Below are 22,477 nucleotides of genomic sequence, written 5' to 3'. Positions count from 1 at the left end.
GCGCTCCGTGGTGGCTGCCATATTAAAACATTATACGAGTGTTGCTCCCTCTGTAGACCATCTTTAAGTTAGAGCTGACAGAGAAAATCTGGTCACGGCGCAACGCCGATGTACCCTGGAAGCTAGAGCCGATTTGCAGATTGCTTTCGTTGTTTCTATTTGGTCGGAGAAAATCTGGCAACAACGCACGTTTAACATGGCGCTGGTATTGTTTTGGTTTGACGGGACGCGAGAAGCTCGTCGGTTTGCGAGCATATATCGCGAAGACGTGAACGGAGAAGTGCCCCTGTGATGTTCCCGGAAGACGGAAAGTATCATTTGTAAACGTCGTGTTGGCTTTGAAAGCGAAGGGAGTCACAGGGTTCACAAATGCGCAACCACAAGCCAAGGTTCATGACAGCGCTGCGTTGACTTCGGCGATCTCGTTCTGTTTGGTGCCACATGGCGATGCGACAAAGAGCTGAAACGTTCGTGGTGTGTGGTGCGGTGCTTAAATGTGGAAACCCACACTAACAGGGAGCTCAAATTGGTTGTTGTTGTGTTGAGGTTCAACGGGTTCAGTCCCGTCATCGTCAACTGATCCGGTCCAGCTGGTCCGGGAGGACTCAGCAAGCGTTTTTAAAAGTAAATCTTTCTTCGTTCCGTTTCAAAATGTGGATTATTCCCGACGCATACCATGAGTAAAAAGCTGCGGGCGTTTTCAACAAAACTACGTCGTTTTAATTGAACAATGGACTCCGGATGGTTGTCCTAAATCTGCCGATTTATGCTTCGTGTTAGTGGACTGCGTTTCCACAGCGACGTGTTTGCACAGCAACGCACCGCGCTTGAGTAGATGATTCGGTCCTGCAAACGACCGGTTATGCAGAATTTCAGGGAAACTTAAGTCACCACCAATATTTTCCTGTAAATCTCGTGTAAGTTTGTTGCACTCATCATGCGGTGTGAATAAATTACGGCAAGATTTCCTGCCTGCCCGCATATGAATGAACTAAGACCATCTTCTACGTAGTGAACATAGTGCTTTTTCTTTATTTTGGGAAGAGGCGTTGGTGCATTTATTATATGGTACAATCACTTGAGAGTTCAGAAATTGGGGGAGCGAGCAGGCTTTCCCAGCTTGGTCCCTTTTCCTTCTGGCACTGCCGCTAGCTTCAGTTTTAGTAGCAGGTACAAACTACTCTAAAGCAGGTAAAAGAGAAGAGAAGTCAGAACGGTACGGACTCCGCGTTTCATGGTTTTCGGAAAGTGACTGGGTAAATGCTTTTGCGAGGTATGCGGAATCTGCAAGCGATTTTGTTACGCCCTTCGTTTGCCTCTCTCCAGCAAAACGAATAAGATGATCTACAAATGCGCAATCACAAGCCAAGATTTACGATAACAGTGCGCTTGCTTCGGTGGTCCGTGTAATTGTATTTTACCCTGCTCTCTGCAACACCGTGTCATGACGAAGAGCTGGAACGGTCACTGTTTGTGCTGGCCTAACGGTTGACAGCAACCCGCATCGCCCGCATCGGCACCGAGTGCACTTGGGCGGTTGATGCTCAAGCCTTTCATCCGCGGCTTGTCGCCAGCTGATCCTGCTGCTCAACGGTGAGGAAGCGGCGAGAGTGACCTCTGAAGTAAATGTAAATCCTCGTTCATCCAGTTATCCGGTGTCAAAGTTTAGAAGATGTTTAACGTGTACTGACGGCGGGGACTACGAGCGTTTTGCCTTGCTTTTATAACCGAAGCCAGATCAACGAGATAACTGCTTGCGTACTCAAAATGACGGAAAAGATAAGTTTCAACAGGTCGAGTACGTCACCGGGGATGTAGGCGAGACGATGAACACTGTTTAAACATTTCGTCGTTTACCCTGAGACTGGGGTTTTTTTTGAAGAGCAGAAGAAACAGAAAAAACAGACAGGTCTCAACCTGTCTGTTTTTTCTGTTTCTTCTGCTCTTCAAAAAAAAAACCCCAGTCTCAGGGTAAACGACGAAATGGTTGACTTCCACCAGCTAGCCTGTACTTTGACTCTTTACTGTTTAAACGCTTGCAGTATCCACGAGTGGTACCAGGAAAACGACGTCAGCAGAGAAAAAGCTCGCGATTCAGCATAATGCAGTGCTACGGGCCCGTGAATCCTCAAAATTCGGGTTGGTGGCAGTATAAAAAAAAAAAAAGACGTATCAGCGCAACACCAGTGATTACGAATAACACCGCTCGCAAACTCCCAGGCCCCGCCGCTCCACTCGACACCGACACGACAAACGACAACAAACTGCATCAAAACGCTCCAAAAGTGAAGGCGTCTGTTCCCGTACTGCAACTAGAGAAGTGAAGTGTTGGGCGGATGTCCTTCTCAAGAATATATAAAAAAATGCTTTGCGCGAGGATCATTTCCATTTAATATTGAATACATAATGATAAAATCCCAATAATTTGTTTTTCTATCTGATTCAAGCTTGTCGGACTGTTCATAACACTGGTCAAGCATAAAAGTAACAAAAATTTGAACTTTTTCATGACCGGTTTAAGATATATTGTTAATAGGTCGCTATTTTTTTGCAACGGACTAACGTTATAAATTTTTCCTTCGTGCTTTTTAAATGCGAACAGTTCTTACATACGGCTGTCCACTGCGCCTTTTTTGTGTCTTCTTCTTTAAATCTGTATCGGTCAGTGACCCAAGAGCTCACCCGACATGTCAAGCTTATATACGCCGCGGGGAGAAAAGCACGTTGAGTAGGAAGTGTCGGGCGCTGTGTAGGATTGTTGTGTTTGTGTATATGTCGGTGATGTGCAATAGGTGGTACTCGTGTTGTCCGCGATGTACATAGGTTTGCTGTGTACTCGTGATCGTTCGCAGCGTAATTAACAAACTCTTTTTTTTTTTATTGGCTGCTAGAAATCTTTTTAGGTGGCGTAAGTTACCCGCCCGATTTCAGATAGTTTGGACCCCGCCGGCGTCTTCGGCCAGTCAGACTTGGATGCGAGGGTCCGAGTTGAGCAGAGTGGTGTCTCAGTTCTCTTCATCTCTGAGCTGCGTCAGTAATTTATTCGCGCACGCGCCCCTGTCTATCTTACTGTACTCCCACACCACGTGTCTCAAGTTCGCTCTCTGCCCACATAGTTTGCACGCGCCCGTGTATCTGTCTGGGTACCACCGATTTAGTAAATCCGGACACGGATAGGTGTTCGTTTGCAGACGTCTCCACACCATAGACTGTCTCTTGTTCAGCGAGAGTGCGCGGGGGAAAACCTCGTCCTCCCGTCCGTGTAGTGGTCGAGAATATCTCAAAAGGTCACCAGCCTGTCTCTCCCAGACGACGCGACGGGGGCCCCATACGTTTTGCCGGCCCGAACGCGCCGCGTCGTCAGCCTCCCCGTTGCCACGAAGCGGCGCGAGTGCTGGTGTCCACACGAGTCTCGCTCTTTCTCTTTCATCGAAGCACGTCGCACCCCTGAGGACGCGCAGAGTCTTAGGCGACACTCTACCTTTGGCGAAGTTGCGAACCGCGCTCTGCTAGTCACACACGATTGTCCTGACTCCGGGCGTGCTTAGCGCGAGTGCCACCACCACCTCTTCCGCCGTCTCCGGGTCGTCGGTCTTCACGCTGCAGCTCGCGACAAGCTGTCCGTCACCGTTCACCACCGCCGCTGCCATGGCTCCTCTTCCCTTGTACTCGGCCGCGTCGACATACGCGACTCCCTCCTCTTCTTTTAACGTTCTTCCCGGGGCATGGGCCCTCGCCTCCCTTCTCTTGGCGTCGTGTACGGGATGCACGTGCTTTAGGATGGGGGAAATTTGCAGCATCTTCCTTACGTGTAAAAGAACGTCCACTTTCTCGCCTCTCTGCGTCTCCTACCAGACGTCAAGGCTCTTGAGGATGTGCCTGCTAGTCGCGCTCCCAGCCGTGCCAGTTGGGACGTTCTTTGAGCGTCGATGAGCTCGTCGATGGTATTGTGTACCCCCAGGGCCGCCAGTTCCTCGTATGGCGTCGAGTCCGGCTCTAGGGCTCGCGTGTATGCTTTCCGCACTATACATTCCAGCTTGGACTTTTCGGCCGCTCCGAGTATCATGAAGGGAACCACGTACGCCAGCTGGCTCATCACGAAAGCTTTTATAATGCGCATAAGGTTGCTTTCCTTCATCCCATAGCTCCTGCTGGAGATCCTGGCGATGAGCAGGGCTACCTGATAGGCCGTCCCTTCAAGGGCCTGTGTAATCTCCGTGTTCTTTCCATCTGCCTGTATGGGCAGGCCTAGTACCCTGGTGCTCTCGACCTTAGGGATGCGGTGCCCTCGCGCGAAGAGTTCGATGTTCAACTCCTCCTTCCCGCCGCGTTTGGGACTAAGCAGCAAAAGCTCGGACTTCTGTGGAGAGCACGAAAGTCCCCTGGGAGCTACGTACTCTTCTACGACCCGGATCGCCTCCTGCAGTACTTCCTCTATGTAGCCGTTGCTGCCGCCTGTCGCCCACAGCGTTATTTCATAGGCGTAGATGCTGTGCTGCAGTCCGGCTAACTTCTCAAGTTTCGCGGGCAGGCAGATCGTCGCCACGTTGAAGAGGTACGGGGACATCACCGATCCCTCTGGCGTTCCTCTTCCCCCAAGGCAGATGTCTTCAGACTCGACCCAGCCGACCGCCAATCTCGCCTTCCTCCCACTCAGGAAGTCCTGGATGTATTTATACGTTCGCTTGACCACGACCAGTGCCCTCAGGTTGTCGAGGACTGCGTCGTGCATAATGTTATCGAAGGCCTTGGTCCGGTCCAGGCCCACGATTGTCTGGTGTAGAGGGGGGAGCTCCCCGTTCCATCCACTATCTGATGCTTCAGGCGAAGCATCACGTCCTGAGTGGACCGATACGACCTGAAGCAGACCATGGTGCGCGGGAAGAGCTCCATCTCCTCCATGTGCCTGTTCAGCCTCCCTAGAGCGACGTGCTCCATGAGCTTGCCCGCGCAGGAAGTTAACGAAATGGGTCTAAGAGAGTCCAGCTGCGGCCTCTTGCCCGGCTTGGGGATCATTACCACCTTGGCGGTCTTCTACTGCTGGGGAATAGAGCCCCGCTCCCACCACGCGTTCATGTATCGCGTTATGCCGGTAACGGCTCCATCCCTCAAGTTGCGGAGCATCTTGTTCGTCACCCCATCGGGACGCGAGGCCGACTTGGTCTTGAGTCTGAGCAGGACCTCCCTCACTTCCGCTTAGGTGATGGGCACGTCCAACGCCGCGTTCCTCTCGCCGTCGTACTCCGTGGGAACTCGGGGTGAGCTGTCTCCAATGTACCTCTTGCGGATCTCCTCCATATGGTCGCCCTCGGTCCCCTCATGACAACAGAGGATATCGCTCATCTTGTTCTTCTGGGCCGTCTTGGTGCCACCTGGGTCGAGGAGGTGCCGAACGATGTTCCAAGTCTTCGGAGCGCCAAGCTGGTGGTCGAAGCCGTCGCAGGAGTCTTGCCACTTCTATCCGGTGATCTTGTTGGCATGGGCTTCAATCTCATTACTTAACTTGGCGATCTTACGCCGAACGCTGCGGTTGTGTCTCTGTATCCTCAACCTCCTCTGCATGCTGGACTTCGCCTCCCACATGTGCAGGACCTTGCTGTCTGCAGTCAGCACGTTCGCCTCCTCTGGCACGGTCTTGGTCGCGTACTCGGCGCAGGCCCTTAGCTCTTCCGTCCACTCATTCGATTTTCTCAATGTCCTCTTTCTCAAATTATTCCAGATATCCTCTGAAGGCGTCCCACTCTGTTATCCTAATCCTAATCCTGCCCTTCGGTTTCCCCGGGCCATCTATGACCGTCGCCGCCGCCACGAAATGGTCGCTGCCCAGATCTTCCCCCAAGTGTTGACCCACTCCGCTCCTTTCACATACCGGAGGAATGCTAGGTCTGGCGTGGTGTCCTTGTGCCTTGCATCTCCCCTCCTGGGCCGGTTTTCTCGAAGCGATGGTAAACCCATTTTGGTAAACCACGGTGCCTAGGAAGGAAAAAGTACCTAGGTACTGTAATAAACGGCTGGATATTGTCACGGGTGGTGACTAATAAACAAGAAATAGACAGGAATAAATAAACGTTTAATGTGGCGAACTTGTGCCAAAAATAAAGAAGGAGGCAGAAGAAAGCAGAGCGTCGCGGGCGTCGAAGTCGGCGTGTCAGCAGAATCGAGCGCTAGGGCGAGACTGACTCGACAAGGTCGCGGGCGGCCTCTTATCTAGAGTGCGCCGCTATCTCGAAGATTCGGCGAAAGCGGTTCGAGCGTCGCGTGATCGGGGCGAGAATGAACACGTACTTTCTAGAAAACAAAAGCAGGGATAAATGATAGAAGTTACGTGCGGTACATGAATAAACGGGAACTTTCTGGAGGACCGTGACCGAGCGTTTCTTTCTCAGCCTTGCGCGCGGCATTACTCCCCCCTTTAAAAGTGCATCGCCCCGATGCAGTGTAAAACAAATCAAAATAAAAAAGAACAATAAACTAAAGAGTCTTTTGGAGCACAAAAGGTCCACAGTCCTAACGAGCGTAGTACGGCTTCAGGCGCACGACGTGGACGACCTCAGGTCGTGGTGGGCGGCGTGACGATGTTCGTGTTCCGTCGGGCATCACCTCGTAGTTCAGCTCGCCGAGGCGACGAAGTACCTTGTATGGTCCAAAGTACCGTTTCAGCAGTTTCTCACTGAGGCCGCGGCGACGGATGGGCGTCCAAACCCACACCCTGTCTCCGGGCTGGAAGTGAACGTCCCTGCGACGAAGGTTGTAGCGGCCCGCGTCGGCGCGTTGCTGGTCTTGAATCCTGAGTCGGGCGAGCTGGCGGACTTCTTCGGCCCGTTGAGCAACCACCTGGGCGTCGTCGCTCTCACTGTCATCTGGCTCATGGGGCAGCATCGCGTCCAGCATGGTCGTTACTTTGCGCCCATGCACCAGTTGAAAGGGTGTCACTCCGGTGGTCTCTTGTACGGCCGTGTTGTAGGCAAATGTGACGTACGGCAACACCTCGTCCCATGTCTTGTGCTCCACGTCGACGTACATGGAGATCATGTCGGCGATGGTTTTGTTGAGTCTCTCCGTCAGCCCGTTGGTCTGCGGGTGGTACGCCGTGGTGCGACGATGGCTGGTGTGGCTGAGACGAAGGACTTCTTGCGTCAGCTGGGCCATGAATGATGATCCACGGTCTGAGATCAGGACTTCGGGAGCGCCGTGCCGGAGGACAATGGACTCGATGAAAAACTTGGCGACTTCAACAGCCGTTCCTGATGGAAGGGCTTTTGTCTCGGCGTACCGCGTGAGATAATCGGTTGCGACGATTATCCATCGGTTTCCTTGCGTCGACGGTGGGAAAGGTCCCAGTAAATCCATACCGATTTGCTGGAATGGGGCAGATGGCGGCGCAATAGGCTGAAGAAGTCCTGCCGGTCTCGTCGGTGGCTTCTTCCTTCGTTGACACTCGTGGCAAGATCGGGTGTAGTGGTGTACTGTCTTCGCAAGCTTGGGCCAGTAGTACTTTTCGCGTATCCTCGCAAGAGTCCTGCTGTAACCAAGGTGTCCCGCCGTCGGGTCATCGTGGCAGGCTTGAAAAATTTCTTCTCGAAGACTGGAAGGGATCACCAACAGCCACGCCGTGTTGCTGTCGCTGAAGTTCTCCTTGTACAGTACGCCTCGTCGGATGGAGAAGGTTGGCAGTGTTCGAACAAAACCGCGGGGAACGGCGCTTCCTTGCCCCTCTAGGTGTTCGATGAGTGCTCGCAGCTCAGGGTCGTCTCGTTGGCGTGCTGCCATGTCGCTTACATCCAGAGCGCCGAGGAAACACTCATCGTCGTCCTCTTTGGTGCAGGCAGGACCGGCCTCGACTGGGGCCCTTGACAGGCAGTCGGCGTCATTGTGCTTCCGGCCGGACTTGTACACCACGGCCATGTCGAACTCCTGCAGTCGTAGGCTCCACCGAGCGAGGCGTCCGGAGGGGTCCTTCAGATTCGCTAGCCAGCAGAGCGAGTGGTGGTCTGTGACTACGCGAAAAGAACTTCCATACAAATATGGGCGAAACTTTGTTATTGCCCATACGACAGCGAGGCACTCCTTTTCGGTCGTTGAATAGTTCCTCTCCGCTTTAGACAGCGTCCGACTTGCGTATGCGATAACTCGCTCGGCTCCGTCCTGCACTTGGACTAGTACCGCACCCAGTCCGGTGTTACTGGCGTCGGTGTGGATCTCGGTTTCAGCAAACTGGTCGAAATGGCCAAGAATCGGGGGCGTCTGGAGTCTTCGTTTGAGCTCGTCGAATGACCTCTGGTGTTCTTCTGTCCACTCGAACTTTACGGCGTCCTTCGTGAGGTGTGTCAGCGGTGCGGATAGCTTGGCGAATTCTCGAACAAAGCGCCTGTAGTAGGCACAGAGTCCGAGAAATCTTCTCACGGCCTTTTTGTCAGACGGCGGCGTAAATGCAGCTACGGCGCGGGTCTTCTCGGGGTCAGGTAGAACACCCTTGTTGTTCACGACGTGGCCAAGGAACTTTAGTTCCCCATAGGCGAACCGACACTTTGTTGGCTTGAGTGACAGGCCGGCGGTCTTGATGGCTTGAAGCACGGCTCGAAGTCGTCTGAGGTGTTCGTCGAAATCTCGTGAGAATACCACGACATCGTCCAGGTAGACGAGGCAGCTCTGCCATTTCAGACCTGCCAGCACGGTGTCCATGACGCGCTGGAAGGTGGCTGGTGCTGTACAAAGTCCGAACGGCATCACTTTGAATTCGTATAGTCCGTCGGGAGTGACGAAGGCAGTTTTCTCCCGGTCACGTTCGTCGACTTCAATCTGCCAATAACCACTCTTCAGGTCCATCGACGAAAAATATCGGGAGTAGCGCAGTCGGTCTAACGTATCATCGATGCGGGGGAGCGGATAGACGTCCTTCTTTGTCACGGCGTTCAGTCGACGATAGTCCACGCAGAACCGCAGGGTTCCGTCCTTCTTCTTCACAAGGACGACTGGGGACGCCCATGGGCTCCTTGAGGGTTGAATGATGTCGTCGTCGAGCATCTCCTGGACTTGATCTTGAATCACTTTCCTTTCCTTTAAGGAGACCCGATACGGCGACTGGTGGACAGGAAGTGCGTCGTCGTCGGTAACAATGCGATGTTTCGCCATTGGTGTTTGGCGAATCTTTGATGTCGTGGCAAAACAGTCACTGTATTCGGCAAGGAGATCAATCAGTTGCCGGCGCTTCGTAGCTGGGAGCTCGGGGTCAATGTCGAGCGGCGGCGGCGTCGTGCTTTTCTGCTGTGGGGACGAGGTTTCCTCGGAGATTGCGGTGACCACCGCTGGCGCTTGAAGCTCCTCGACGTGGCCCACGGTGGTACCCTTCGTTAGGTGCTGCGGCTCCTCTCGAAAGTTCGTCACAAGAACAGTTGTACGTCTTTCTTGGAGATCCGTTACGCCTCTTGCGACGCCAATTCCTTTTTCGAGGAGCAGTTGGACGCTGCCTTCCAGAAGAGCTTCACCGTGCATGGCGGCGTCGGCCATAACGGTGACGAAAACACTCGACCGCGGCGGTAGGTTCACATGGTCGGCGATAACTCGGATCGCGGTTGATGTTGGGTTGGTCTTCACCGGCGGTAAAACAGGTTTCCGCAGCGTCAACTGGTTTGCCCCGAGGTCGATGACGGCGCCATACTCGCAGAGAAAGTCCATTCCGAGGATAACGTCCCTCGAACAGTCTTGCAGAACGACGAACTTCACAGGGCACGTTTCACCGTGGATCTCGACGCGAGCAGTGCATCTCCCGACTGGCGTGATGAGATGTCCTCCGGCGGTTCGTATTTGGGGTCCATCCCACGGCGTCATGACTTTTCGCAGGCGGCGAGAGAGCCTCCCACTCAAGACTGAGTAGTCTGCTCCGGTGTCCACGAGTGCCGATGAGTCGAGGCCGTCAATAACAACGTTTAAGTTGTTGGACACCGAAGCAGGAGCGTCGTTGCGATGCGTATCGTCGAGAGAGTGGGAGCGCTCCGTCGTTCGTGGAGGCTCTTTACGTCGGTCGTCTTCGGCAACTCCACCTCCAGGGGTTGCCGCGCCTAGTTTCCCCGGCGAGGAGCGAGGGGCGACAGGCTTTCACGTCGGGGTCGGTGCATCGGCGAAGCTGGACGTCGCGGTGACGGCGACCGGAACTCTCGGCGGGACGCAGGCTCGGGGGACTGGGGTCGTCGCAGGTACTCGTCGATCTCCCGAGGGCGTTCACCATACCGGGGGCGCGGGTCGCTTGGGTGGAATCCGCGCAGCCCGAGTCGACGGTATGGGCATCGGCGGTAGGTGTGGTCTGCCTCCCCGCAGTGGAAGCACAGAGGGCGTCGGTCGGGCGTTCGCCACACATCGGTCTTCCGGGGTGCACGGGGCTCCTGGCTGGCGTACTGGGGCTGGTCGTCGTGGCGTCGGTCGTGCTGCGGCGCAGGAGACTGGCGTCGGGGCGGCGCGACATAGGCGCGAGGAGGAGGCGGTGGCCGTCGGGCCATTGCGGCGTAAGTTAGCGCGGGTTCTTCGGAGACTGCTGCGCTGATGGGAGCCTCTGGTTGAATGGCTCTCTGCACCTCTTCCCGCACGACCTCAGCGACGGAGAGCGAAGCTGGTCGGTCCGCGGCGGGTAGTAGCTTTCGCAGCTCCTCCCGGACGACGTCGCGAATGATCTCGCGAATGCTTGGGATGCTGGACCCAAGGTCGCAAGCGGACGGCGGAACCGCGCTGACGCCGGGTAGCCTCTGGTAGTGGCTGGCTCGGGCTTGCAGGGCACGCTCGATGTTCGTTGCCTCGGCGACAAAGTCTTCGACAGTTGTCGGAGGGATGCGGACAAGGCCACCAAAGATGTTTTCTCTCACGCCCCGCATGAGGATTCGTAGCTTCTTCTCCTCTGTAGCCCGAGGGTCGGCGCGGGCGCTCAGGCGCAGGACGTCCTCTACGAAGCCGGTGACACTCTCGTTGGGGCCCTGGGTTCTGGTTCGCAGTAGGTCCTCGGCTCTCTCTCGGCGGTGGTGGTTGATGAAGGTAGCCTTGAGATCGTTCTTGAAAATGTCCCACGACGTCAGGGAGGACTCATGATTCTCGTACCAGTGCTTGGCAGTCCCCTCAAGCGAAAAATAGACATTGTGTAGGCGCTGCTCGTCTGTCCAGCAATTGTGGCGGGCAACGCGTTCATACTGGTCAATCCAGTCTTCGACGTCTTCGTACTGCTCGCCGTGGAATGGAGCCGGTGTCCGAGGAGCGACGGGTAGGTAGACGACGGCAGGAGCGGCGGGGGTCTGCGACTAGTTGGCCATCGTCGGCTGCCTGGTCCTGGGTGGTAAAGGTCCGTATTCCGGGTGTAGCCCTTGGGTTCCGCGACTTGATCGAGTCTCGATCTGGTCTTCGTTGGGTTTTCGGGAGCTTGGGTTCGGACTTGCAGTGCGGGAACTTGGGGGGCTGCGCTGCACGAACATGCGGTACCCCGCACCTCCACCAAAATGTCACGGGTGGTGACTAATAAACAAGAAATAGACAGGAATAAATAAACGTTTAATGTGGCGAACTTGTGCCAAAAATAAAGAAGGAGGCAGAAGAAAGCAGAGCGTCGCGGGCGTCGAAGTCGGCGTGTCAGCAGAATCGAGCGCTAGGGCGAGACTGACTCGACAAGGTCGCGGGCGGCCTCTTATCTAGAGTGCGCCGCTATCTCGAAGATTCGGCGAAAGCGGTTCGAGCGTCGCGTGATCGGGGCGAGAATGAACACGTACTTTCTAGAAAACAAAAGCAGGGATAAATGATAGAAGTTACGTGCGGTACATGAATAAACGGGAACTTTCTGGAGGACCGTGACCGAGCGTTTCTTTCTCAGCCTTGCGCGCGGCAATATAGAACAACAATAATTATTTTTGATTGGGCAATAAGATGCGCCATCTATCGGTGAAACAAGCCAGTCATTTTGTTTATCCTCTTTTTTCCGCTGGTTGTCATCGATCTAGTATGGTATTTTAAGTCAAAATATAGTAATGTTGTACTTGAATACCAATTTATTTGCTCCCGATGGTACGAAGAAATTTTAGCTACTATGCTACAGTTTGTCGACGAATATTCGAAAATGTAAGAAACATTCCCTTGAATATGTTTCGCCATAAACAACACATACCTTTCCCGTGTTCCTTCCAGTCTGGCAACGCCGGTGCTGTAGTCTCGTTTTTGTTCCTTGCGACGCACGTTTCTGCGATTCTTCCTGCTGATCTCAACTGTTTGCCCTCTCTTCCGTTTGCCCAACCGATCCACCGGTGACAAGAAGCTAAGCTTCTAGTCACCGTTGAATTGCTGGCCACCGGGGATATGTAGAAACCTCGATGCTGTCGGCATACTGTCGGCGCACCGTGAACAAAAAAAACAGTACAATGTCTCAGCTGTTCACCCGAAACGAAGACTTTATTGAGGATAACCCCCTTTCTCCGCAAAGTAATCGCTGCTCACGAGTGGGCGTGCATAGTGTAACAAATTAAACGTGTTAGTATAAATATATACCAACACTCGTTCGCAAAACATTTTTTTACTCACCATAAAAACACTTGCAAGGCTTATGTACCGTCATATGTCTTGGATCCCAGACTGCTGAAGAGTGATGCGTTCGCGGAATGCTGCCGTCGGTTAGTTTAGTAGTCCCTCTGAACTATCGCTTTGCTTGACGTGCTAATAGGTTGATGGTGCGTCATTAATATAACAGCCGGATCGAAATTAATGTTCAGCAGAACCAAACAGAACTATTAGCCCTCATTAAGCGACGCCGCGGCCATTTTGCTTCTAGGTACTGCTTCTCCCTCGGCGCCCCTGCTCTCCCAGTCACGTGACCTAGAATTCCCCCTTCTAGGGACCATAGTTAACTTTAAACCACGGTTCGCGTTCGAGAAAACGGGCCCTGGTGGGTTGATCCGGGTCAGTAATCAGAGTCAGTCCACCGTCATGGGCGTCATGCCAGAGGTTCCTGCCTTTCACAGTCTACGTCAGGTACCCCCAGTCCGGGTGCGGCGCGTTGAAGTCGCCGACCACCACGAGGGCCTGCTGCTTTGTGATCTCCAGAGTCGCCCGGAAAAGTCCGGCGAACCTGTGACGCTTGGCGGGGCTGCTGTAGACGTTGAGCGCAAAGACGCTGCGCCCGTCCCTCTTCGTGTTAGACATGATCTCGATCAACACCTGGTCCACCGTCCAGATCCCGGTGTCGTGCTCGATGACGGGTAGGTTTGTTCTGACTAGCGTCACGACCCGTGTCTTCTCCTTGGCATCCTTGCCGTATGCCCTGTGGCCGGAGAGCTTGGCCATGCCCCACACTCTTAGAAAAAAGGGTCAGTATAGTCCTCCCTAAAGGGAGGAACGCTCTTGACACATATGTTCCTTCAGAAAGGGAGAAACTTTCGTCCCTTAAGCAGGGGAGGAAAAGTTCCTCCGTCGACTGCATCTCATTATGGCGGCCACGAATCGAGCAAATCGAGCTCGGTAAGGCTTAACGGGAACACTAAGTCTATTGCACGAAGCGAGAAAAGCAGGAAATAAAAACGTAACACGAGCTTTCCGCGAACTGTATTTATTTCCGAAGTTTCTTTACCCCTGCAGGTAAAGAAACTTACGTTTCGAAAGCATGCAGTCACTCAGTCTTCTCATCGTCAGCACTGCGATGTTCAACGGAGACAACCGGCACTCAGTTCGCGCACTTTATGTCCTACCTTTGCTATTCCTCGAGCCACAATTCCTTCGTCAACCGTAGCGTCAACCGCACATCACGGAGGAGTGAAAATCATCCGCCCGCAAACCCAAAAGCCGCTCTCAAAAAAAAGCAAATCCGAAGCAACCTCTTGGCTTATCTCAGCACGGTAACACGAAATTATGGCGTAGCCGCGTAGCGTAAAAGGATGTTAAATCGCTTGCCACTAGATGGCAGGGTCAAGCAGAGTAATCGCACGTAGCTAGGCTAGGTGGCGCTAGGTACCGCCCAATTCATGTTTTACAAAAAAATATATTTATTTTTTTTACGCCACAAATGCGTTTCCTTTTCTTCGGAATCTCTAACACATGTAGACACGTTGTGCACACTACAAACAACAGGTCAACATATATTGAACGCATACACAGGCATCGCACATACAAACATCAATACAACAGCACACTACCCCGATCACTACTAGCGAGCCCTGCGTTTCCGTCTTTTATAGTGGTCGTTTCGAACGGGCGGAATTTTTCGGTGACTCCCTAAGCAAAAAAAAATATTCCGAACATGTTAATTTTTTTCCAGCAATGTCATACATCTGAGGCTATTTTTAATGGCTCAGGGGATGAATCTCTTATTAAAAAGAAGATGCTCAATCATGCCATAATTATTTGAAAGCCAATAAATCGAGCCGCTCCAATGTGGTTCCAAGCCATGAGTTTGTTTTCCCGCATGGCCCTTCGTAGCCAGTATTTATATTGTAGTGTTCGTTTCCCTATTTGTGCTGTTCGCGCAAAGCTGCAATTGCCGTCTTGAATTAATCTCTGTAGAGCGGATATCCACTCAGCTGGAAGTGATGCTTCACGGGCACAGAAATCGCTTTTCGATCAACTTGAATGCAGTCAAAGCCGCGACTTCCGACAACTGTTAAGTGTACGGAGCTGCGCCGTTGCGAGCTCGAAAACTTCTAGCGCTCATCCCAGCGCGCCACTTAGAGGGCAGTTTCTACAGGAACCGTAATATATTTAAACAGTAAAATAAAGGATAGCGTTTTTTTTTTTTTTCGATTTTGCCTGTCTTTTTTTTTATGCTAAACTTCCATTATAAATATACGTACTTTCCGTAATACTTTCGTAGTGTTGTCTTTTCCCCAGAGCGCAATCGCTCTCGGGGACCGACAGTCACATTGGCCACTGTACGATAGGAGCTTACCGTTCAGACTAGCGTTCCAACATGACTATCCACACGTCGATCGACTGCACCTAATCCCTCAAGTGGTTTTAAACTCTTTAATGTAAAGCGGAATGTCATCCTGCGACACCCCGGCCCCTCCGATAACGGCCCGACCAGCGGCATCAATGCCCGACAGTTTACGTCATCTCATCTTGTTGTTACACCACTGATACGCGAACACACGGTCACATCGGCGATAATTCCAGTCTTCTGTTCACAACCCACAACACTGCCATCACGATGTCGCTGACACGAAGAAATACAGAACCACGTTGACGATGTTGCTGACACGCAGAAGAATCACGTTGAACGCCGGTTGGCACTCGGCACGGGACAACGGAACCGAACTCAGCACGGAAGGCACCCAGGCAGCCGGCAGGAAAACCTGCCTTCCTTGGACGCAGTTCCCGCGATTTCCATAACGTCGAAAACGTCGACACAGTTCCTCGTGGTTTCGCTGCTGTAGTTCCGCGTGTGTCCCGCAAATTGGAGACGGCCGCGGCCGTCTTACCCAGTGTATGTAGCACTGCTGGCACTGCTCTGGAACTTCGCTGTTTCTAGCGGCTTCGTTAGCTCATTTGATAAAATTAGTGGTAAAAACGTCAATGCAACCGAAATGTTCTGCACGTTTGGACTAGAAGACGGAATTACAGGCGGCCTTCGCTGCCGCTGAAGCTCAATCAACTCAACATTAATTTATTAAACAACGTGCGCGATGTGCTCGAAAAACGAAACCGAAAGAAGATGGGTCGGGAGGGCGAAAGCTTTCTCCGGTCTGCCTGGAGGAGGAAAACGTCTCGGAGAATAATAAGGACTTTAATGTTCCTTTCATCGGTCTGGGTTTGTTTATGTGTGTTTTGGTAAACAAAAAAAAAAAAAAAAAAAACTTTACAAAAAAAAAATACAAAAAAAAAAAAACCACTTTCCTGGGGATCGAACCGTTGACCACTTGGTCAGTAGCGCGATGTTCTACCCCTGCGCCAACTGAACAAGGAGTTTTTTTTTTTTTTTTTTTTTTTTTTCCTTTGTTGCCGGACTTGGACTGTACACAGTAACTAAAGTCACAGACAGTACGCATACAAGAGGTAATGCTAAAATTGCCAGCCGGCTTGCGGCTAGCAGTGCGGGGTTAAAATTTGCTCATGTTGACCAGCTTTTCAATGCAAGGAAGCCACTCAGGCGCGCATTTCTGAGCCTTATGAACTTCAATAAATGAAATAATACTTTCACGGAAATACTCCTTAGCTTCACGCATATCACGGTCTGCATGGCGGACAGCCATCCGAGACCTCCAGATACCATGCAGGCCCAGCAACATAACAAGATCGAATGGGGCGCCACCCTCGTTTTCTACCGGCAGGTACCTAATCCCGTGAGAGTCAAGTGGAAAGTCTTTCTTCAAGGTGCGCTGTAGGACATCCCAAAGAAAGACGCCATCCCAACACTCCAAGAAGACGTGTTCAATAGTCTCTGGTTTTTTACATAGGAAACAATGAACACCCCACGGGACAAACAAGCCCCTCTCTTCCATCCACGTTTTAACCGGTAATGTACCGGTATGCAATTTAAAGAAAAAGGACTTGACCCCGGGTGGAACTAACATCTTTTTCACACGTTTCAAGACGTCCTGTCCTGGGCCTGTAGAGTACATGGTCCTGTACAATGGAACAGGAAAAACAGCATCGCAAACATCCTTATACAACCGCTTACGGGGTACTACACTCAAATATTCCAAAGAGAAACGGGCCGCCAAAAAGCGGCATGATGCGACTACTTCTTTGAGGTACCCATGAATACCGCCGGGCACACTGGACGAGGAAACAACAAACTCAGGCAAACATCGACCTAATCTTACTTGACAAACCGTACGCAAAAACGGATCACTAACATCGCGAAAATAACAGTAACGGTTTACTAATTGGCGCAAAAACAGGTGCGATAAGCCTAGTCCTCCCTCGCGAACTCTTCGGAAAAGGTTCATTCTGCTTGTTCGCTCCCAAGAGGAGCCCCAGATGAACACCGCAAAAACACGATGCAGTTTCTGTACGTTAACACGCGAACAGTGTAACACCTGCAAAACGTACCACAGTTTACTCACAAGAAATAAATTGCAAACTGTGGCACGCGCAAACATCGAAAACCCATTACCCCTCCATTTTTCGGCTTTCTCGCGAAGGACTACTGATTGACTGCGCCAATATTCCTCACTCACACGATAATACTCAAGGGGCACCCCTAAGTACTTTACAGGAGTGGTCGAACGGGTCTGGCGTGCTTTGTGCCAGTCTAGAGCAGCGGCTCTGCAACACGGTCAGCATCCTCTCCATGCACACCGTGATCGCGCTCTTTAACATGTTTTTCTTCACGAAGCTCTCTTCGTCCCCGCTAACGGGTTTTGCCTCGCGTGCCTCTCTTCTCGCTCGCGCCGTGACGCGCGCCCTCCGCTTCAGTGGTGGTGATGCCGACTCACTATCGCCAGACCCCGCGGAGATCGTCTCCTCCGGTCCGTGCACAACCTATACTCGTGCATCCTGCTATTTCTGCTGCATTGGCTGGCCTTGGACCGACTGTCCGGGCATCTTATCTATCAGTTACTGCAGCTTCCTCTCTAATTCCTGCTCTCTCGCCTCAGCTCTTCTCTCGATCTCATCCAACCGCCTAAGTAATTCCCCATCCTGTCTTTTGAGTTTCTCAATCATTTTCTCACAGTTCTTATCGCATTTGTTCCCTCGCCCTCTCTCCAGCTGTGGGAAATCGTCTTTTCTTCCAGTCGTGTGGTCAACCCATCGCAGCCGGCTTCCTCGACCCCTCTCCAGCGTTGATGCCCCTGCTTCATGCGCCTTTTGCCCGGTGTCGGCGTTCCACGTCACTTGTCGGTTTCCACTGGCGTTCTTCTCTCTCACGTGTAGAGGAGGGGGTCAAGCTTGAGCCTTCTTCTACACTCCTTGCTCGCCGTCTCATATGACTGGTCACATATCTTGCACCTGGGTTGACATTCGTGGCCCTCCGGGGTCACCTTTTCCCCGCATCATGGACACTGGTTTGTGTCCGGGTGCGGGCAGACGTCCTGTCGGTAGCCCACTTCGCCCCAGGCCCTGCAGTACTGCACTACATTACTCGAAAACATTTCACCCGCTGTATTACGCGTTCTTAAGCAGTCTTGAGTGTCCTCCTGTATTTTTAGAGCGCAGCTCTTAGGGGCCCGTTCCCGGCTTGAGCGGTGTCGGCGTCGGCGTAACCAAGGTCATCCCAAGGTCACGTGACCCCCCAAGGTCATCCCAAGGTCACCCTAAGGTCACGTGACCCCTCCCCCCGAGGTCACGTGACCCCCCCGAAGTCACGTGACACCCTCCCAGGTCACGTGACCTCCCCGATGACGTCATCGTCACTGATGACGTCACCGGCATCCGCATCGTCATCATCACGGATGACGTCATCAGTGACGTCACTGATGACGTCATCGGAATCCGCATCGGAATCGTCACTGATGACGTCATTAGTGACGTCACTGCTGGCATCATCGGCATCGTCACGTGACCCCCCAATCTCACGTGACCCCCCCCAGATCACTTGACCCCCCCCCCCCAGTACCCTTCCCTCCTCCTCCTCAAGAAATGCGCTCTAATTCGATGTTACAGGGAGTTGTAAACGGCTTTCACTTTTTTTTAAACAAATCATAGACAAAAAAAATAATTATATGTAACGCTACACATGAGTAAATATTGGAGCACATACACGGCGGCTGAGTAACTAAAACAAACTGAAATCTGTTCACCTAAGCAAGGTGAAAAAGGGTATAGAGCACACATATCAAGTATAAAATTAAAGTTATTCAAAGAACCATTTGCAAGTTGCGGACACTATAAGAACCAAATAAACAAAGCAAATTTAACAGACGTTTTTTTTATTTATTTATAACATACTGCAGACCATGACAATCCAAACAGAAGTTATGAAACAAAATATATTGTCCGCCTTACAAAAAAAATACACCACGCAATCTTAGACAAAAATGCAACAAAAACAAATGAGAAGAGAACGTTTGTTCCTCAATACAAAGGAAATTCCAGACATTATTCTTTGGAAAATAGGAAAATTAAAAAAGGTTGGTGCGACAAAAGTAAGGAGTGAGTAAATGTGGCTGGTGATATCTCGTCTGTCGAGTGGTGATGGGTTTCAGATAAGCGTTGCGATTAGTAGAGAGCTTGTCATTTGCAAGAACAAACAGAAACTTAAGCCTTGCTATATTCCTTCCTTCCTGCAGCAACGCAATGTTATTCATTTGCATCAGGGAAGAAAGAGAGACGGACCGCTAGAATTTACTGTGAATAAATCTAACTGCCCGCCTTTGAACACTTTCAAGCTTATCTGAGTCTTTTTTTAATAAAAGGATCCCACAGTATGCTTGTATAGTTTAGGTCTCACAGGGGTATTGCTAATAATTCGTTAATGGGTGCATTCTTTAGTTTGTGCCTAACATAACCAAGCTTTCTTAAAGCAGCAGATGTAATGTTATCTATGTGTCTTGACCAGTTTAAACGCTTGTCGATTGTCAGCGCAAGATACTTGTAGTGACCTAACTCAGCGAAATTATAATTCCTAGTATCACACTGAAAAGATAGAGGCTTTTTTGTATTCGTGAATCTAAGAGGGAGTTTTTTCGAGATCTAAGGGCACCTTCCAATGGCCGCACCAATCCTGTATATAATGTAAACTCGTATACAGTTCAATTTCATCGTCAGTACATGTTATATCCTTAAATAATACGAAATCGCCCGCAAAGAGTCGCATGCTTACGCTCGGGACATCAATAAAAGTAATATCACGTCGATTAAAAGCAATAGCGGCCCCCGGGCACTTCCCTGAGGTACCAGAGATTCACATCTAGCATCTGTGAGCAGATATGCAAATACGAGTCGATCCATCTTAATATGGCTAGGTCAAGACCAATAATTTTCTATTTATATAGCAACCTCCCGTGTGGTACTCTATCGAAAGCCAGAATTAAGTCGAGAAATACAATCTATCTGGCCGGATTTATCCAAAACAGGCGGAGTTTTCATGTACTGCGGTAACTAGCTGAGTCACTGTCGAATATCCTTTCCGAAATTCATGTTGAAACTCTGTGTTTAAATTATTTTACTGAGAAATTAACTGATCATGATAGAAATAACATGTTCCAACAGCTTAGACGACGTATGTACTTGTCAGCGAAATTGACCTGTAGCTGCTTAGAGACAAGCGGTCACCCTTTGTGAACAGCAGCACAACTCGTGCGAGGAGCCAATCATTCGGCGGAACACCGGGCAGAAATGAGGCACGGAAAATCACTGTTAAAAAGTGAACTACGCACTTGACGAAACGACGCAAAAGGTATTTTGTAACCTATCAAGACCAAGAGGATTTCTTTTTTAATTTAATAGCATTGAGTTAGATATAAAATCAGTGTTCAGGAATGACCACATACAGGTTTCAGGTTCATGTTTCAGTGTCGGAAAATACAGACTGAAAGTAACCAATAAAATGACGTGCGATCGCTGAGTCATCAGCAACCGCCGTAATGTCAACATGAATTCGGGTTTTGTTTTCCTCTTTCCTCCAATAGCTCCAATACTTCTGAGGATCGTAATTACTCAGCGTATTAGCAAAATAACAGCCACGGGATTGTTGAACATGTCTTCCTAACTCGTCCCGCAAGTTCTCAAAGCGACTGTTGTCCAGAAAGTACTGAAAAAATAAAGAAATATTAATTAATCACGAGACGTTAATGCAAAAATTGATGGAAATAAAATGTGGACATCCGAAACGAGCTGATGACGACGTTTCGGCAATGGCACTGTCTTTTCCGGAACAAGACGTTTTGACGGTGCCGCTATCCACTCCTACTAGGAACATCGGTTTTCCTCTTGTTAAGTTTGACGAGTGTCTTTTTTTTTTGTTAATCCTTTTTTTTTGTTTTGTCAATGCAGTGAAAATCAATTAAGAGTGGACGTGAGAGAGGTGAAGGAAAAGGTAAAGACGAAGCTTGAAAATATGCCCCGAACGTAAGTATGACCAAAATTCGTAGCACAACTCAAGGGCCAATAAGGTGGGTTTTGAGATCATATTTTTTAGCGCGAACTCAACCCATGCCACCACAAGCATTCTAGAAAACCCAAAATACATATCACGCGTGACCTTTTTGGCACTTAAAAAGGCGATCAAACACCGCGGCACACTCGTTTTTCTTAGATATCTCAAAGAAAAAAGCGTGTCGCGGTGTTTGGTGGCGTTTTTAAGGCCGAATAAGGCCATGCGTGATTGTCGTTTTGGTTTTTTTTACGATACTTAGGATGGTGCATTGAGATCGCGCCATAAAAGTACGATCTAGAAATCCACCTTATTGTCCTTTTAAGCTACATCTAGCTTCAATCGACACCTTTGCGTAGCCCTTAAACTCCCAAGTTACACAATTACGAAGTTACTGTTCCCGTAACAACGTAATGTCTTCTTTCTTTTTTCGTAAAAAGAAATGGCAGCAACCTTTACTTTCAATGCATGGAATGCAGTGTTAGCAGCAATCGTTTCAATTGTTTGGTAGACATTTAACAGTCGTTGCGTCAGTGAAGTCTGTAACGTTTCTGTGGCACGTGTTATCGGGATACATTTCGGCATCCTAATAAGGTTGTTGCGCACCCTCGGTTGTACCCTTCTTATAATTATTTTTGCTTTGGGGGGAGCCCACGTCTGTATATAGCAGCCGAGACTCTGTTTCCTCGACAACCGTTCCGTCGTCGAATCACCGGAAATGTAACAAGACCCAATATTTTTTATCACTTGTGGAACCAGGGAGGGCGAGGGCACTGTTGGAAGCTGAGGGGAGGATTTAGAGAAGAAGGGAGAGGGAAGGGAGGAGAAAGGAATGGAGAAACTGAATTGGTGTAACATGACCAAGGAAGGGGCAGGGAGAGGAAGCGGGGAGGAAGGGTACAGTAGGAGGGAGGGAGAAATATGGAAATAGAGTGGGAGTGAGAGGAAGGAAAAGGGGAAAAATGGGTAGGATAACATAGGAGGGAGAAGGGAGGAGAGGAAATGGGGAAGAGGGATTTGGTAAATGCAGATTGTTGGGCTAGTTGGTACTGGGAATTTGACCTCATGATGGCGCTTAAGACGAGGACAAAAGGGAGACAGACAACACGGAGCGCTACTTCAACTGTTTATTTTTGACCATTAGGGTGGACATATATACACTCACACCGCTTCACCTCAGCCAATCCCGGGCCTCACCGTCGCTCGCAAAAACGCTATCTCTTTGTCTAACAGGTCAATGGAGGCAACGCTGACACACTGTGCTCCAGACTGTTTTATCAAGTCTGCTTCTATTATTTCCCTGACCGTCCTGGCTAGAATCGCGCACGTGTTGAACAAGGGCCTGCATCCACAATCGTGACAATGAACTGCAAGATGACCGCCACGGTGGTTATTAACATTCAAATTGTGCTCCCGTAACCTATCATTTAGGCATCTGCCTGTTTGCCCGATGTACTTTTTACCGCAGGACAACTGAATCACGTACACGCA

General features: G+C 50.7%; 1 protein-coding gene across 1 annotated transcript in view; it reads left to right on the top strand.

Annotated features, from left to right (window-relative positions):
* LOC121047015 (sodium-dependent low-affinity dicarboxylate transporter 1-like) overlaps positions 1-22,477 on the top strand; it is a 73,526-nt gene that overhangs the window by 37,117 nt on the left and 13,932 nt on the right. The window contains exon 6 of the mRNA XM_040501820.1: positions 20,887-20,961. Within this exon, the coding sequence (XP_040357754.1) occupies positions 20,887-20,961 (75 nt within the window). The remainder of the gene's footprint in view (positions 1-20,886; positions 20,962-22,477) is intronic.

Source organism: Ixodes scapularis, unplaced genomic scaffold (assembly GCF_016920785.2).
Source record: "Ixodes scapularis isolate PalLabHiFi unplaced genomic scaffold, ASM1692078v2 PGA_scaffold1__304_contigs__length_218370807, whole genome shotgun sequence".
Classification (NCBI taxonomy): domain Eukaryota; kingdom Metazoa; phylum Arthropoda; class Arachnida; order Ixodida; family Ixodidae; genus Ixodes; species Ixodes scapularis.
This window is presented reverse-complemented; position numbering and strand designations above follow the sequence as displayed.